Here is an 18,633-nt window from a genome sequence, read left to right as displayed (position 1 = left end):
TCTGAAATGATATTCTTTTCTCAGCAAATTGATAGCTAAATTCAAATGTATTCATGGTCTATGAATAGTTATGTCATGAGTTTGTAGCCAGACCAAATTCGTATTTTATTGAACCTTTTTTGACAGTGAGTCATTCTGAAACCAAGGTCTCTTTTACAGATGAGTCATTGTAACCAAGGTCTCTTTTACAGATGCATACACATCAATATAAACATCAATAATAATGGCCAGAATCGGATTAATAAAATGTAATAACTTTGGTAAGTATACCAGCGTGTGTGCCTCATTTTGTTTTTTAAATACACCTATGTTGTTGCCTTAGCCGAACCCCCTCTTGGCTCTCATTTAATTGGCCGAAGGTTCTGTCGTCATTTTACTGCGACGCACAATATTTTCACTTGGTTTTCCATATTGCTGTCAGATCAAATCTAGTGACAGTGGTGCGTGGAGGTCATGTTATGGTGTGCTTTTTTGGGTTGACATGTCTCAACTATATCCCACGATCTTACTTTGTGTTTATGGATTCTTCTCTAATCTCCGACCTTCTGAGCCTTTCTTAACTGCGTTTTTGATGGGACCTGATAAAAACCTTACTGAAACAGAGGTAAGTGGAAGGACGAGCATTAGCTTCTTGTTCGTTGTGCAAAAAGCAACTACATTTAGCCAGCTAACTCTACAAAATAATGTGAATATTTGTAACGTTAATGCAATCATGGAATGGTATTTTTTTTACATTTCTTTATCACCAATATAACGTTACAACCAAGAGAACCGTTGGCTCTTCTGTAACTTTCTTTTACTAACATTGTTTCTGTGTCCTCGTGCTAATCCAGTTTGACTACAATCCTTGAAATATTTTCTTAATAGGACCACTAGCTCATGTGGTCTCAAATCCTTTGAAAAAAAAATCTAAAATCCGAAAATAATTGCTTTTCCCTTGTGGCACCAATGAAGAAAGGTAGCCTAGTTAACTTAAATGGAGGTTACTTATTGCTTTGTAAGAGCTAAACAGGCAGCAACCTTGAATATTAGCCTTACATCACATTTTCGTCCATTGGAAGCGTTTATCTTTTTTGTCCTTAGGAGTGAATTACAATAACATGGCTGACTTTGTCTACATATCCTCTGTCCACAGCTTGTAAATGAAATCTACCCAATATGGACCTATTCCTACCTCGTGCTACTCTTCCCAGTCTTCCTGGCCACGGACTACCTGTGTTACAAGCCTGTGCTGATCCTGCAGGCGGTGAGCTTGGTAGTGACCTACTTTATGCTAGTGAAGGCCCAGGGCGTGCTGGCCATGCAGCTTCTGGAGTTGTTCTTTGGCCTCGCCACTGCCACAGACATAGCCTACTACTCTTACATCTACAGTGTGGTGGAGCCGGCCCAGTACCAGAGAGTCACTGGTTACTGTCGTAGTATTACGTTACTGGGCTCCGCTGCTGGCTCGCTGGCTGGGCAGCTGCTAGTGTCTGTGGCTCAGATCCCACTGCTCTACCTCTGTATTATCACATTGGTGTCGGCCGTCTTGGCCTTCGTGGCGCCCTGGTTTTTGCCCATGCCCAGTAAGAGCTTGTTCTTCCATAAGCGCCAGGGGACAGAGGGGGAGAAGCCGGTGCATCAGAACAGCAGGGTTCCCATGGATGAAGCAGAGGACCCTGAGAGCAAAGTACCTCTGAAGATTGATGAGGTCACCATGGTGAGCCTCTTTTTTTTTTTTTCTTCTTTTTTTGGTGTGTGATGTTTTTATTGGTAAGACAGGTCACTATGGCCTCTTTGAAAGACTGAGTAATGTTGTTGTTGAACCATGTTGTAGCTCTGTGAGTTAAAACCATTCATTGTTGTTTATTAATTGATGTCATGCAACTCTGCTGTCCCAAATTGAAAGACACTAGATTGACACCATTGAATGCTGTAATACTAGAGCATTTACAAAAAATACTTTGAACTTAAACCTTGCTTCATCACTCACTTTCAGGAAGCAGTTTTTTTTTCAGAGCATTTGAGTCCGTTGATTCTTACGCAAGTTCTTACTCAACTCTGTGTACAATTTTCTTCACTCAGGTCGTGACGGCCAGTGATGGGGGTGGAGCTAGCAGTGGCTTAGTGGACGTGTTAAGGATCCTATGGGAAGACTTCCTGCAGTGCTACTCATGCCCTGCCCTCCTGGCTTGGTCGGTGTGGTGGGCCCTCTCTACGTGTGGCTACTTCCAGTTGGTCAACTATGTTCAGGCCCTGTGGGAGAAAGTCCTGCCTTCCCAGGAGTTTGAGATCTACAATGGATACGTGGAGACAGTCTCCACCTTGTTAGGTAAAGTTGATGATGAAGTACCGTTTCAGAGGAGTTAGAACCTGAGAAGATACTACTTGAACTGATTACAGAATAGTCTTGCGTTACCATACTTCCAAGTCAGCCTGGAAGCAGAATCTAATCAAATAAGAATGCACATTTTAATTTCAATGCATGTTCTGTTTGTCTGCTGACTGATCACGCCCCTGGTGTCTATGCTTAGGTGCGTTAGCAGCCTTCGGGGTGGGCTCCATCAAGGTCCCCTGGGCAGTCTGGGGAGAGCTGGCTCTCTGCATCTTCTCAGTGGTCATGGCTGTGGCTGTGTACCTCATGGACACCATCAGGAACATCTGGGTGTGCTACACCTCCTATGTGGTCTTCAGAGCCACCTACATGCTGCTGATAACCATCGCTACGTGAGTAGGACAGACAGACATCCTGACCTACAGTACATGATATAACCATCGCTACGTGATTAGGACAGACATCCTGACCTACAGTACATGATATAACCATCGCTACGTGATTAGGACAGACACCCTGACCTACAGTACATGATATAACCATCGCTACGTGATTAGGACAGACAGACATCCTGACCTACAGTACATGATATAACCATCGCTACGTGATTAGGACAGACATCCTGACCTACAGTACATGATATAACCATCGCTACGTGATTAGGACAGACAGACATCCTGACCTACAGTACATGATATAACCATCGCTACGTGATTAGGACAGACATCCTGACCTACAGTACATGATATAACCATCGCTATGTGATTAGGACAGACAGACATCCTGACCTACAGTACGTGATATAACCATCGCTACGTGATTAGGACAGACAGACATCCTGACCTACAGTACATGATATACCCATCGCTACGTGATTAGGACAGACAGACATCCTGACCTACAGTACATGATATAACCATCGCTACGTGATTAGGACAGACATCCTGACCTACAGTACATGATATAACCATCGCTACGTGATTAGGACAGACAGACACCCTGACCTACAGTACATGATATAACCATCGCTACGTGATTAGGACAGACAGACATCCTGACCTACAGTACATGATATAACCATCGCTACGTGATTTGGACAGACAGACATCCTGACCTACAGTACATGATATAACCATCGCTACGTGATTAGGACAGACAGACATCCTGACCTACAGTACATGATATAACCATCGCTATGTGATTAGGACAGACATCCTGACCTACAGTACATGATATAACCATCGCTACGTGATTAGGACAGACAGACATCCTGACCTACAGTACATGATATAACCATCGCTACGTGATTAGGACAGACATCCTGACCTACAGTACATGATATAACCATCGCTACGTGATTAGGACAGACAGACATCCTGACCTACAGTACATGATATAACCATCGCTACGTGATTAGGACAGACATCCTGACCTACAGTACATGATATAACCATCGCTACGTGATTAGGACAGACAGACATCCTGACCTACAGTACATGATATAACCATCGCTACGTGATTAGGACAGACATCCTGACCTACAGTACATGATATAACCATCGCTACGTGAGTAGGACAGACAGACATCCTGACCTACAGTACATGATATAACCATCGCTACGTGATTAGGACAGACATCCTGACCTACAGTACATGATATAACCATCGCTACGTGATTAGGACAGACAGACATCCTGACCTACAGTACATGATATAACCATCGCTACGTGATTAGGACAGACATCCTGACCTACAGTACATGATATAACCATCGCTACGTGATTAGGACAGACATCCTGACCTACAGTACATGATATAACCATCGCTACGTGATTAGGACAGACATCCTGACCTACAGTACATGATATAACCATCGCTACGTGATTAGGACAGACAGACATCCTGACCTACAGTACATGATATAACCATCGCTACGTGATTAGGACAGACACCCTGACCTACAGTACATGATATAACCATCGCTACGTGATTAGGACAGACAGACATCCTGACCTACAGTACATGATATAACCATCGCTACGTGATTAGGACAGACACCCTGACCTACAGTACATGATATAACCATCGCTACGTGATTAGGACAGACATCCTGACCTACAGTACATGATATAACCATCGCTACGTGATTAGGACAGACCGACATCCTGACCTACAGAACATGATATAACCATCGCTACGTGATTAGGACAGACAGACATCCTGACCTACAGTACATGATATAACCATCGCTACGTGATTAGGACAGACATCCTGACCTACAGTACATGATATAACCATCGCTACGTGATTAGGACAGACATCCTGACCTACAGTACATGATATAACCATCGCTACGTGATTAGGACAGACATCCTGACCTACAGTACATGATATAACCATCGCTACGTGATTAGGACAGACAGACATCCTGACCTACAGAACATGATATAACCATCGCTACGTGATTAGGACAGACAGACATCCTGACCTACAGTACATGATATAACCATCGCTACGTGATTAGGACAGACATCCTGACCTACAGTACATGATATAACCATCGCTACGTGATTAGGACAGACAGACATCCTGACCTACAGTACATGATATACCCATCGCTACGTGATTAGGACAGACAGACATCCTGACCTACAGTACATGATATACCCATCGCTACGTGATTAGGACAGACAGACATCCTGACCTACAGTACATGATATAACCATCGCTACGTGATTAGGACAGACATCCTGACCTACAGTACATGATATAACCATCGCTACGTGATTAGGACAGACAGACATCCTGACCTACAGTACATGATATAACCATCGCTACGTGATTAGGACAGACATCCCCTGAAACCATATGATGTCCAGGGACTTAAAGTTTCTTAGTAATGTTTTGACTCAATTGTATCATTGCTGTAGGCTTCTACTGTAGCTAGCTGTCTACCTATGACATATCTTAACTGTGTATTCAGTTTCATCTTTCTACTGTGTATTCAAACTCCACTTTTTATGTTTTAAATTCTATTTCTAAAGACAATATTTTGTGCTCCACCAGGTTTCAGATTGCTGCCAACCTGAGTATGCAGCGATATGCCTTAGTGTTTGGAGTGAACACTTTCATTGCCCTGCTGCTTCAGACTCTGCTTACTGTTGTGGTAGTGGATTCTGTCGGGCTGGGCCTGGACATTTTCCCACAGGTAACTTGTCTAAAGACAATACTATCCATGATGTTTGGATGTAAATTATGTTTTGCTTTTAAAGAGTCGTATTACTGTTACAACACTGATGAAGCTTGATAAATATTTTCTCTCTCTCCGTCTCACAGTTTCTCATATACGCCAGCTACTTCGCTGTGATCGCAGTGATCTTCCTCATGGCCGGGCTGTACAAGCTGATGTTGAGGAGAAGATCCCAGCCAGCGGCCCAGCCTCAGACTGATAGTGGAGAGACTGAGTCAGACTGCCTTAGCAGAGACTCTCCTCCCCTCAACGAGCTGCAGCAGATCACAGGGACATGACTACCTGTTTATGGTGCAGTACTAACAAAGAGGAACACGTCAGGACCAGTGTTGGACCCAATTCCACTTAAACTCAGTCAATTCAGGATGATTTGAAATGGAATTGACCCCAACCGGGGTCATCACACCATGCAAGTGTGTTGTACGCCTTCGCTTGCTCAAGCACATGGTTGATGGATTGGGTGCAGGCCTAAAAACACTTGCAGAGTGTAACATTTGAATGTTTATATGATAGCCTTATGGGTTTAATGAAAATGTGTAGTTTGCCTATATTTAGGCTTTGTTTGTGATTTCCAATGTTTTTTGTCACACAAGCTTTGTTTGTGGTGTATGTTGCATAATGGTCGTCGGCCTGCTATCTGATTTTCACACTTTAAATCCCTGTCTTAACTACCAAAGGCAGTCAACGGATAAGCAATACATGTTACATTCTGAACTGCTAGAAATATGTTATGAATTGTTAAGAGTTCAATTGTTGCAAGAATAGCTTTTTATCAAATGTACCCACAAGCATCGATTCAAATGTCGCAAAGATTTAATTGATCAGCAATAGATTGTCAAGTGTCTTAAGATAAATATGGCCATACATTCATGGGTCCAAAATGAAAAGCATATGTAAGTGATTGACATGGAGTTGGAGGCCATATTTACAGTATATTATTGGATTATATTCACTGGCCTTGAATGTAGGTCTACTACTGAAGTGGTTCAACTATACTGTATTAATACAAATTAGCTTCTTCTTTTACTATCGATACAAATCCCAGTAGTTGAAAGGCTGAGCGCTGTAGCAGATGACTGAAGGGGATGATTATGTACTGAGAGCTGATTCAGTGTTGTCTGGTGGTCACTGAAAGACCAAAAGCACCTACAGTACATGTTCTAACTTACCGGTTACACAATGTGCTGCCTCTGTTACAAGAGCATCCCCTAAAATAGTCAAAAGATTAGCCTCGTTCTGTTTTCTTCAGTCATAATGAGAATCATGTTGGTAACATATTTATGTCATGATACTAAGGCCTGGATTCAATCAGATCAAGTGTTAACCGCTGTTAGCTGACACCCGCTAATCGAGGTGTAGATGACATCTCACATTCCAGTGTTCTAACTTGTAAACGACTGCATAGGACTTCTCTTTAACGGGACTCCATGCAGCAAATGGCGAGGTCCACTTTAGGTGTTATGCTGGGAGCAGCTTGTAGATTTGACAGCTCTAAAACATTTCCACCGCCAAAACAACCGCTATGCAGATGTCTGCTAAAGCAGTTCCACCTCCGACACCGCCAAAACAACCGCTATGCAGATGGTATGATTGAACAGAGCACCTAATTATAGTAGGCATTTTAAGAAACAATTCATGTTTATTTTATATTTTAACAATATGTTCATTTTGACTTCACACTCACTACATTCTCACTACATTCTCTCTTCAGTCTTCCCTGTTTTTGTTCTTATGTGTAATGTTTTTCAATAAACAAATAGTTTTGTAGTATAAAATGTTTACAAATGTGGGACATTTGTTTCTTCTTTCTGAATACAAACATTTGTGCTCACGTCACCCAGCATGCATCATAATATCAATATGTATTTAAAACAACTCAAGTGTTGAGACATTTGTGCTCACGTCACCCAGCATGCATCATAATATCAATATGTATTTAAAACAACTCGTGTTGAGACATTTGTGCTCACGTCACTCAGCATGCATCATAATATCAGTATGTATTTAAAACAACTCGTGTTGAGACATTTGTGCTCACGTCACCCAGCATGCATCATAATATCAGTATGTATTTAAAACAACTCGTGTTGAGACATTTGTGCTCACGTCACCCAGCATGCATCATAATATCAGTATGTATTTAAAACAACTCAAGTGTTGAGACATTTGTGCTCACGTCACCCAGCATGCATCATAATATCAGTATGTATTTAAAACAACTCGTGTTGAGACATTTGTGCTCACGTCACCCAGCATGCATCATAATATCAGTATTTATTTAAAACAACTCGTGTTGAGACATTTGTGCTCACGTCACCCAGCATGCATCATAATATCAGTATGTATTTAAAACAACTCAAGTGTTGAGAGTTTGAAGCAACCTGATGCTTTTATTCTGGTTACATAAATGTAAAAATGTAGCTTCTAATCCAGATACTGGATTTTTATTCACATTTAATATTTTCATTGCAATTACCATGTCTTTGTAATTAGTACTGTAACTACCTAGTAATTAATACTGTAACTACCTAGTCATTCATACTGTAACTACCTAGTCATTCATACTGTAACTACCTAGTCATTCATACTGTAACTACCTATTCATTCATACTGTAACAAAGTGCTTCCTTATTAACGTTCAATTAGCCATTTCAGAAGGAAGAACCGGGTGATTTATTTCAAGCAAATATATTTGATTTATTTGTTTGTTTTCGTAAATTCGTAAATTCTTAAATTAAACACATTCTCTTTGGTAAACAAGCACATTGACAACAGTCAGAACTGAAGCCGTCGTTGCAGAGTATCAGGAAAAGCCACAAAGTAAGATGAAATGTGACTTGTCACAAAAAGGCCTGAGGTTCACAAAGTACAGAGGAGAATAACGAGATACCATCTAGAGAACACTTCTCCCAGCCAGACGGAGAGGCTGAATAAGGAGATACCATCTAGAGAACACTTCTCCCAGCCAGACGGAGAGGCTGAATAAGGAGATACCATCTAGAGAACACCTCTCCCAGCCAGACGGAGAGGCTGAATAACGAGATACCATCTAGAGAACACTTCTCCCAGCCAGACGGAGAGGCTGAATAAGGAGATACCATCTAGAGAACACTTCTCCCAGCCAGACGGAGAGGCTGAATAAGGAGATACCATCTAGAGAACACTTCTCCCAGCCAGACGGAGAGGCTGAATAAGGAGATACCATCTAGAGAACACTTCTCCCAGCCAGACGGAGAGGCTGAATAAGGAGATACCATCTAGAGAACACTTCTCCCAGCCAGACGGAGAGGCTGAATAAGGAGATACCATCTAGAGAACACCTCTCCCAGCCAGACGAAGAGGCTGAATAAGGAGATACCATCTAGAGAACACTTCTCCCAGCCAGAAGGAGAGGCTGAATAACGAGATACCATCTAGAGAACACTTCTCCCAGCCAGACGGAGAGGCTGAATAAGGAGATACCATCTAGAGAACACTTCTCCCAGCCAGACGGAGAGGCTGGACACCTGAACAACATATATAAATAGGTAGAAAACATTCCTTGATCTACATCTGAATATAAACTATATTTATAAAATCAACACAACCTCTTCTAGTGTTTTATAACCTACACTAGATGAGGTCCAATACTCCAGTCCCTATGGTAACATTACCACTATAAAGGCCACAAAGTGAATCCAATGAGATAATATGTAGTTTCTACTTCACACATTCAACAGTCCAGTGTGGAAGCTATGGATAGGGCTACTCGTCTTCCTCATTGTCCTCAGACTCTGTAGACGAAAGAAAGAGATGACCGATATTACCAGTCAGTGACTGCTGTTATAACACATGTTATAACCACTTAAGATAGACTCCATAGCCATTCTGTATCACGGGTTATCACTAGGGATGCCGGGTTGGAAGATTGTGTGGGGATGTGTGTCGCGCTCACCTGCTGTGATGGAGTGGTTGAGTTGGGCCAGCATCCTCAGCATGAATGAGGCAGGTACAGTGATGGTGTTCCTGGTCTCCTCCAGCATCAGTTCATTACGGAAGGTCACCTACAGGACACACAGAGCACCAGGTATCAGGAGATCAGAGGTTCCAATGGCTTCATCAATGTCACTATGATGAGAGCCTTTCTGTCCTCCACACACCTGTTTGACTGTAAAGCACACAAATCAGTGGAGGCTGCTGAGGGGAGGACGGCTCCTAATAATGGCTGGAACGGAGCGACTGGAATGCCATCAAACACATAGTAACCATGTGTTTGCAGTATTTTATACCGTTCCACCTACTCCACTCCAGCCATTACCACGAGCCCATCCTTCCCAATTAAGGTGCCACCAACCTCCTGTGACATGAATGTTTTTATAATGTCACACCTCTTCAGCGAGTACTCTGTTGAATGATGGTGATTCCTCCATCGGTGACCAGATCTTGACGTTGGAATCTATCCCTGATGTGGCTAACACTGGAATGAACAGAAAAATGAACAAATGAATAAACGGGTAACTGCCAAAATAAAGGAAACTCCAACATAAAGTGTCTTAATGGGGCGTTGTGTCACAACAAGCCAGAACAGCTTCAAAGCACCTTGGCATAGATTCTACAAGTGTCTGGAATTCTATTGGAGGGATGCGACACCATTCTTTCAAAAGAAATTCCATCATTTGGCGTTTTGTTGATGGTGGTGGAAAACGCAGTCTCAAGCGCCGCGCCAGAATCTCCAATAGTGTTCAATTGGATTGAGATCTGGTGACTGAGACGGCCATGGCATATGTTTTACATCGTTTTCATGCTCATCTAACCATTCAGTGACCTCTCGTGCCCTGTGGATGGGGACATTGTCATCCTACAGGGGCATAGCCAGGTTGGCCCAAAATGATGGCCTGCCCAGCATATTTATACATCATCCTAAGCATGATGGGATATGAATTGCTTATTTTGGCAGTTACAGTGCATTCGGAAAGTATTCAGACCCCTTCACTTTTTCCAAATTTTGTTCCGTTACAGCCTTATTCTAAAATTGTATATATCTGTTATTTTACCAGGTAAGTTGACTGATAACACGTTCTCATTTGCAGCAACGACCTGGGGAATAGTTACAGGGGAGAGGAGAGAGATGAATGAGCCAATTGTAAACTGGGCATTATTAGGTTACCGTGATGGTTTGAGGGCCAGATTGGAATTTAGCCAGGGCACCAGGGTTAACACCCCGAGTCTTACAATAAGTGCCATGGGATCTTTAATGACCTCAGAGTCAGGACAGTACACAGGGCAGTGTCCCCAATCACTGCCATGGGGCATTGGGACATTTTTTTTTAGACCGGAGGAAAGAGTGCCTCCTACTGGCCCTCCAACACCACTTCCAGCAGCATCTGGTCTCCCATCCAGGAACTGACCAGGACCAACCCTGCTTAGCTTCAGAAGCAAGCCAGCAGTGGTGGTATGCTGGTGGTATGCTGCTGGCAAAATAAATGAATTAAATTATAAATGTTTGCAAATTTATTACAAATAAAAAAAAGAAATACCTTATTTACATAAGTATTCAGAGCCTTTGCTGTGAGTCCCTTTGCTGTGAGTCCCTTTGCTATGCATCCTGTTTCCATTGATCATCCTTCAGATGTTTCTACAACTTCATTGGATTCCACCTGTGGTCAATTGATTGGACATGATTTGGAAAGGCACACACCTGTCTATATAAAGTCCCATGGTTGACAGTGCATGTCAGAGAAAAAAACCAAGCCATGAGGTTGAAGGAATTGTCTGTAGAGCTCTGAGACAGGATTGTGTCGAGGCACAGAACTGGGGAAGGGTACCAAAACATTTCTGCAGCATTGAAGGTCCCCAAGAACACAGTGGCCTCCATCATTCTTAAACGGAAGAAGTTTGGAACAACCAAGACTCTTCCTAGAGCTGGCCGCCCGACCAAACTGAGCAATCGGGGGAGAAGGGACTTGATCAGGGAGGTGACCAAGAATCCGATGGTCACTCTGACAGAGCTCCAGAGGTCCTCTGTGGAGATGGGAGAACCTTCCAGAAGGACAACCATCTCTGCAGAATTCCACCAATCAGACCTTTATGGTGGAGTGGCAGACGGAAGCCACTCCTCAGTAAAAGGCACATGACAGTCAGCTTGGAGTTTGCCAAAAGGCACCTAAAGGACTCTCAGACCATGAGAAACAAGATTATCTGGTCTGATGAAACCAAGATTGAACTCTTTGGCCTGAATGTAAAGCGTCACGTCTGGAGGAAACCAGGCACCGCTCATCACCTGGCCACCACCATCCCTACGGTGAAGCATGGTGGTGGCTACATCATGCTGTGGAGATGTTTTTCAGCACCAGGGACTGGGAGACTAGTAAGGATCGAGGCAAAGATGAATGGAGCAAAGTACAGAGAGATCCTTGATGAAAACCTACTCCAGAGCTCAGGACCTCAGACTGGGAATAATGTTCACCTTCCAACACGACAACGACCCTAAGCACACAGCCAAAACAACGCAGGAGTGGGACAAGTCTCTGAATGTCCTTGAGTGGCCCAGCCAGAGCCAGGACTTGAGCCCAATCTAACATCTCTGAAGAGACCTGAGAATAGCTGTGCAGCAATGCTCCCCATCCAACCTGACAGAGCTTGAGAGGATCAGCAGAGAAGAATGGGAGAAACTCCCCAAATACAGGTGTGCCAAGCTTGTAGCGTCATACCCAAGAAGCCTCAAGGCTGTAATCACTGCCAAAGATGCTTCAACAAAGTACTGAGTAAAGGGTCTGAATACTTTTGTAAATGTGATATTGCTGTTTTTATTATTATTATTATATACATTTGCCTCCACAAAAATGGGGTACTGTGTGTAGATTGACGAGGAAAAAAAACAAATTGAATCCATTTTAGAATAAGGCTGTAAAGTAACAAAATGTGGAAAAGGTGAAGAGGTCTGAATACTTTCTGAATGCACCGTACCTGTAAAGTCACAGCCTTCAAGCCTTTGAGTTGTAAGAGCCAGACTGGGTGTTCACTAAAACCACCATCAGTGTGAGACTGTCAGAAGCAGTGAACTCACGTGGTTCGTAGGGGTGTGGCTGCAGACAGTTGATAACGTGCTGGTCTGCCTCCAGCAGCATTAGGTGTTCCCCTGTCTCTCTGTCCCAGATGAAGATATGACCACAGTCTGAGCCGCTCAGCACAAACTGGTCACCCCAGAAACAACACTGATTGGTCTATAAACAACAACAACAAAAGCTTGAATGAGTATTCCACATAGCTACTTCGCAATACCTAAAGCACTGCATGTTAAATATAGCTGACAAGAAGTTGAAGCCGTTATCACCACATATTGCCCAAGGTCCCCCTCTGGCGGACTAAATCATGACTTCAAGCTTGTCTTAATCCTCAGTACTGTTCTACTGTACTGTACCATAGTCCTGGAATTACGGTGGCCCTTGTAGACCTTTTCTACTGAGGGCGTCCCGATACGGCGAGTCTCGCAATCCGCCAACTCCTTCTTCTCTTTCCGCCGCCGAAAAATCTCCTGGATCCGTGCAGCAGCAGAGCGCCTTTCGGAAGGATATACAACATGTCTGTAGAGTCATTAAATCCAATCAAAGTCAAGCCACGTGAGAAGTGTAACTTCTGTACCGCAGGTTTGATTGAATGCACTGAGCAACGAGGAAACGTCCAACATCAGCATGCTAGTTCCAACTGTTCTATCAACGTTATTTAAGCTACTGATCTGACACATCTATTGTTAGTGAAGAAGAACTCATTCTTAGTTGTTGTTGCCATGGCAAATAATTACCTGAGTACTCTTTCCCCTAATTCTGATCCTCTCAAATTAAATCTATGGAAGGAAGGAAGGGAACAACACATCCACTTTAATAGCCAGACATGACTGTAGTAGTTCAATGATTAACTGTGTAGACCAGCTATGCCTCAGTCAATGCAATCATAGTACCATACCTTTGCATCCATTCCCCAGGGGGCTGTGGTGTGGGCTCCTCTCCCACGCCCTCCACCTCCGACTGGCTGAGGGATGAGATCTGCCTGGTGTCGGACACCTGCTCTGGGCTCCTGATCCGCGGGGGTTCCCCCTGGTCGCTGGCGCCACCGCTGGAGAAGTCCAGTTGGATGGTGCTGCTGGTGGTGCCCTGGTCGCTGTATGTCAGACTCAGGACTGGTTCCCCAGGAGATGGTTGGAGACTTCCTGTCCCCATGCCACTCCTACGGCTCCTCGGGCTCTCCATGGAGGAGGAGAAGCTGGCTGTTGATGTTGGTTGAGACGGGGCTGGATTCCCTAGCACCACAGCCTCCTGGTGAAGCCCACTACCTTGTGGAGCTGCTGCAGGGTCTACCCTGGGTCGTGGCTGTGGACGGGCTCCTCTGTTGTTCTGGGCCTCGCTGGCGTCCTCAAACCAGCGTGACAACATGTCTGACATCCTCTGCATCAGAGACACTCCAGGCCTGGACTCTCCTACAGGAGGAAGAGGGTTCAAAACCCATCATATTACTCATAGACAGTGATGTGAAAGTTTACATCATCTAATAATATCATGCTTATGTATAATTGTATTGTGTTAATCCATGCAATATATATATTTTAATGTAACCTTTATTTAACTAGGCAAGTCAGTTAAGAACAAATTCTTCGCTTAGACCACTGCACCACCTGGGAGCAATAGGACCAAGTGAGAGTGCACTTCTGTCATCGATAGCACACGTGTTGTGTCAGCTGTGTTTAGGTGAGTGGGGACTTAGTGGGGCGAGGAGCTTCTCTTACCGTCCCTCTCCCTCTCGCTCTCTGGCCGTGACAGGGGTCCAGTGTCTGACCAGTCTCCTCTCAGACGCAGACGCTTCTGCTGAGTCTCCTTCTGCTAGGAGAGAAACACAGTGACATTTCATCAGTCGCAGCAGAGCACGGGCACAGGCCTGACCAAAATAACCACCCTTTCCCTATGGCTGAGACCCCCCACTCCCCTCCTCTTCCCTCCACTGGGGGCTCACATTCCCAGCCCTCACTGCCAGGTGTCTTAGGCTCTGGCAGGCGATACCAGGGGTCTCATACACAAGAAGGAGGGGGACAGGGAGGTTTATCTTAGTGCACTTAGGTTACACTAGTTCCGTAGTGTTTGTACAGGAACGGTGACGTTACCTGGTGTTGTATGTATCGAGTTCTGTACAAAATATGCTGCCTCACCCAGCAGATTACCCAGAAGCCCTCTGGCTTATGTGTTCAGCAGCTGTGTGTGTGAGAACACAGCTCAAATGCCTTTCCCAGAACAGATTCAGACAGCAGACCGTTATCTATTCGTGAGGCAAAAATAGCCCAGAGATGGGACAACACATCACCCCCTCTTGTCAACACACACACACACACACACAGCATGTCATGTGGTAGAAGCTTCCAGAAACTGGTGTGAGCGCACAGATGTTGTGTAAACTTGAATCCAGTCTTTCGTACTGTGATACACAGTAAGTGAGAGGAATGTTCTCACCTTATTATCCTGTGACGGTCCCTTCAGCTCGCGTCCCTTGTCATCTTTAGGGTCAAACAGGTAGAGATAGTCTGAGGCATAGCTGGCTAGCACCTCCCTGCCGTCCCTACTGTAGGCCAATGAGGTCACGCGACATGACTTGTTGAGCAGGTGCCTCGGTACAAACCTCGCACACATTCCTGCCACCCCGCTTCCTGTCTGGAAACCTGCAGAGTGGATGAGATGTATATAGGAAATTATTATTTTCCATACAGACCTTCAGAAGAAAATGTTATTCTCACCACTGAGCCCAAAGACAATCAAACAGTGATTAACTATGTTATGTACTGTGGTAGTGGGATTCCTTCAAGACTACTGACATTGATAGAATTATTAGTTCATTTTTAGTTATCTGATTGCCTTGAGTTAATAATAAATATTATTTTTATCTGGTCGGTGCTTGATTATATTTGTCCTGTTTCACACACGTACATTCTACACGTGTGAATTGGAAATGTGTTTTTAGCATATCCCAAGTCCCCCTGAGACACCCTCAGAGTGGTCACAGCCAGGGACTGCCATTATCAACAGTGACCCTGGAGCTCTTAGGGTTAAGTACCTTGCTCAAGGCCATGTCAACAAATGTTTTATCTTATCGGCTCTGGATTCAAACTAGAAACCTTTCTGTTACTGGCCAAACGCTCTAAACGCTAGGCTACCTGTAGCCGCCGTTGAGGTTGTGCTTACCTGTTGCTATGGTACCCAGCATTCTCCTGTCATAGATACGGACTGAGCTGTCAGAGCAGCCAGTAGCCAGATAGAAGGATTCCACAGGGGATATGGCTATGGATGTTACTGCTCGCCGACAGTCAATCAGGATGTCCTGGTAAATAAGAAAGTTCACGATATCTTCATTAAGGGAACTCTGACATCGGTTGTTTGAGTAGTAGGTAAAACTGCTGGTAAAAATGGTGGCGAAAAGTCGTTAGTAAAAACAAGTTGCCTTTATACATATGTAACTACACAATAAAACTGTAGTAATAACATCATAGTTACATAAGAATTGTTCATTTGCCTGTAATAGAGTTTAGCTGTACTATCATAACGCAAACCTACCTTTTTACAGTTAGTTTGCCAGCAGCCAGGAGAAACTCGGACATCAAACCACCGGATTGTTCCATCCTCTCCACAGGACAGGAAAGAATGAGGGTCACTAGGTACCGTCAATATCTACCAATAGAAATAGACAGGTTTTAGAATAGATATAGAACCTGCTCTGATTGGGCCGTCGAACAGAATTAGAATTCCTGTCTACTGATAGACAGGGGGCTTTAGAATGGATCCAGAACCTGCTCTGATTGGGCCGTCGAACAGAATTAGAATTCCTGTCTACTGATAGACAGGGGGCTTTAGAACAGATCCAGAACCTGCTCTGATTGGGCCGTCGAACAGAATTAGAATTCCTGTCTACTGATAGACAGGGGGCTTTAGAATAGATCCAGAACCTGCTCTGATTGGGCCGTCGAACAGAATTAGAATTCCTGTCTACTGATAGACAGGGGGCTTTAGAATAGATGACTTTCACTGCAGCAACACACCAAGGACGTATTTATGGTCCACATACCATTCCTACCTTCCACAGCAATAACAGACGTTGAGGTAAATGTGATGGAGATGGAGATGTGATAGATTGGATATATTAATCAACTCTCTTTATTGAATTACACTCCGATGGCGATAAGATTGAAATGCTGGATAACACAGACGCCCCCGCCCCCCTCACCTCGTAGGCGGCACCGTTATGACAGTGGTACTGCAACACAGGGTCCATGTTGGAACCCCTCTCTACGTTGGTGAGGAAGATCTTGCCGTCGGCTGCTGCAGACACGATCATTCTGTCGTTGGTTTGGGGCAGGAACTTGGCACTGAAGATATTGGATCGATGCCATGATGTAATGGATGCCTTGACCTGGAGAGTGGAAAAATAGCGGGGGACTTTATATTGGCACATATATTGTCTCTCTGTCTCTTCTGCGTCAACAGGTTGAAGCATGTGCTGTACCTCGATCATAAACAATGTTTTGGCACAAATATGTTGCTTCTTACTTTCCGGCTATATGGGTTCGTGATGACCAGTTTGTCATCATCTGACCCAGATAAGATGTATTCTCCTGTGTCGTTCCAGCATATCGTATTGACCTGTCATGAAAAACAATAACAGCTTGAAAAACACTGGATGATATCATGCAATTGTCACACTGCACTTACACTGTTAACCACTTCTGTAAGGCATGTTGGTACTTACAGAGCCCTCGTGTACATCAAGAGTGGCTTCAAGTTTCAACCTTTGAACAAACTCTTTTCTTCCTACAGGAAATCATTATGATAACATAAGAACAGTTTTAGGTATCCCATAAGGTAGTCCCTTTCACAAAATTATTATTTTAGCCAACACAAATGTTTAAATACAATAAGTAGTCTTTGGAAAGTATGAATTGATATAAAACACTGCTAATAAAAGAAACAGTGTGTCTTAGATCAATTCCTAGCGCAAGGCTAGCGCAAGGCTGTTGTAAAACATGTTACTAACACACTGACACATACAGTACAATGACAATAAAGTACTATATAGACCATTTGCACATAACATATTTAATGAAAACGTTTGTCTCACCTAAGTAGTTACTCCTTGTAAAGTTGTTTATTTTGTTGGAACCGATGGTTCGTTTCCTAATATCCCAAATGAGATTGTTGGTACAGGGCATGGTGTCGAAACACTGTCCGCCTCACAAACAACACACTTTATGCAAGTATTACTGAAATATCTCCACGGAAAAAGTTTAAGTCATGGTGTCTTAAAATTTAGGCTACAAAATATTATTTTTCTGGACTTCAGTCGCTTCTGGAGTTCAGTCGCTACAATTGTTTATATTTGGTATCGTCGTCTGGCTTGCAGACTTTCTCGGATGAACAAATCTCTAGAACACTGAAAAGTTTCACGTTGGTCTCTCATGAAGAAGGTCGTGCTGATGGTATGTAGCCAGGGAGCGTGAGCACTGCGCAGGCCCAGATTAGCCTCCCCCCCAAACTCCATGTCCCTCCCTGTTTTGAGCCCCCTACTTCTTGAGCCCTAAATATATTATTGAACTCTTTGTGGTGATCGGCCTGTGAATTAGCCTGTGTAAGTATGTGTTAGTTTTGGTCAATGACAAATTATTATGGTATACATTAGTGCCTAGATAATAATAATAATAATAATAATACATTGAATTTATAAAGTGCTTTTCGTTGAAAAACAATCTCAAAGTGCCACAGTATTTATATAATAACCTTATTATAATATTATAATAATAACCATAGATTCTAGTTTCATCAGACAAAACCGCATTTTCCTACCTGTGTTAAATCCATTGTGTCAGCTGATAATGTGGTTCGTGTCATTTGAAAGTGTGTCCAAGAGTCAGTGTCTGGCTTCAGTTCATTTTTTACATTGTACCATTTCCAATCACGTGTGTAATTCTTGGAAAGTGAAGTAGGATAGGCTTACTGTTCCCTACCAATGGCAGTGGTTGTGGGGCGGAGTTAACGTTCAGTACAACCCCCCCTCCCCAATAATA

General features: G+C 43.6%; 2 protein-coding genes across 7 annotated transcripts; one reads left to right on the top strand and one right to left on the bottom strand.

The window, feature by feature from the left end:
* The first annotated feature begins 377 nt into the window (after window positions 1-377).
* LOC118936677 (thiamine transporter 1-like) lies at window positions 378-7,343 on the top strand. Its single transcript, XM_036982291.1, has 6 exons — window positions 378-604; window positions 1,136-1,699; window positions 2,065-2,311; window positions 2,514-2,706; window positions 5,381-5,522; window positions 5,651-7,343. Exons 1-6 carry the CDS (start codon window positions 482-484, stop codon window positions 5,840-5,842), a joined length of 1,461 nt encoding a protein of 486 aa, XP_036838186.1. The 5' UTR covers window positions 378-481; the 3' UTR covers window positions 5,843-7,343.
* Window positions 7,344-7,927: 584 nt separating this feature from the next.
* On the bottom strand, window positions 7,928-18,510 carry LOC110497053 (DDB1- and CUL4-associated factor 6). 6 transcript variants are annotated; one of them, XR_005052493.1, is made up of 16 exons: window positions 17,691-18,334; window positions 17,322-17,383; window positions 17,123-17,215; window positions 16,800-16,985; window positions 16,133-16,246; window positions 15,764-15,899; window positions 15,038-15,243; window positions 14,323-14,416; window positions 13,506-14,016; window positions 13,345-13,386; window positions 12,964-13,126; window positions 12,610-12,766; window positions 9,932-10,020; window positions 9,499-9,607; window positions 8,162-9,337; window positions 7,928-8,115 (listed from the first exon to the last, which is right to left on the bottom strand). XR_005052493.1 is itself a non-coding variant. In XM_036982289.1 (16 exons), exons 5-16 carry the CDS (start codon window positions 16,908-16,910, stop codon window positions 9,309-9,311), a joined length of 1,761 nt encoding a protein of 586 aa, XP_036838184.1. In that variant the 5' UTR covers window positions 16,911-16,985; window positions 17,123-17,215; window positions 17,322-17,383; window positions 17,691-17,746; window positions 18,413-18,510; the 3' UTR covers window positions 7,928-9,308. The 6 variants fall into 6 exon arrangements, 5 of the variants coding, with proteins under 5 accessions (XP_036838184.1, XP_036838181.1, XP_036838183.1 ...); XM_036982289.1 differs by adding an exon at window positions 18,413-18,510 and having other exon boundaries at window positions 7,928-9,337; window positions 17,691-17,746; XM_036982286.1 differs by having other exon boundaries at window positions 7,928-9,337.
* Between the last annotated feature and the right edge of the window lie 123 nt (window positions 18,511-18,633).

The sequence above is a fragment of the Oncorhynchus mykiss genome, chromosome 7 (genome assembly GCF_013265735.2).
Source record: "Oncorhynchus mykiss isolate Arlee chromosome 7, USDA_OmykA_1.1, whole genome shotgun sequence".
In the NCBI taxonomy this organism is placed as follows: Eukaryota; Metazoa; Chordata; class Actinopteri; order Salmoniformes; family Salmonidae; genus Oncorhynchus; species Oncorhynchus mykiss.
This window is presented reverse-complemented; position numbering and strand designations above follow the sequence as displayed.

Bases quoted from the DNA above. Each gene is read 5' to 3' on its own strand.
- LOC118936677 (XM_036982291.1), top strand. From the start codon at position 482: ATGTCTCAACTATATCCCACGATCTTACTTTGTGTTTATGGATTCTTC. The intron at 605-1,135 runs GTAAGTGGAAGG...CTCTGTCCACAG, and splicing joins AAAACCTTACTGAAACAGAG to CTTGTAAATGAAATCTACCC. The intron at 1,700-2,064 runs GTGAGCCTCTTT...TTCTTCACTCAG, and splicing joins AGATTGATGAGGTCACCATG to GTCGTGACGGCCAGTGATGG.
- LOC110497053 (XM_036982286.1), bottom strand. From the start codon at position 17,781: ATGCCCTGTACCAACAATCTCATTTGGGATATTAGGAAACGAACCATC. The intron at 12,767-12,963 runs GTACAGTACAGT...TGTTGTTTATAG, and splicing joins ACCGTAATTCCAGGACTATG to ACCAATCAGTGTTGTTTCTG. The intron at 9,338-9,498 runs GTGAGCGCGACA...TTTCGTCTACAG, and splicing joins CAACCACTCCATCACAGCAG to AGTCTGAGGACAATGAGGAA.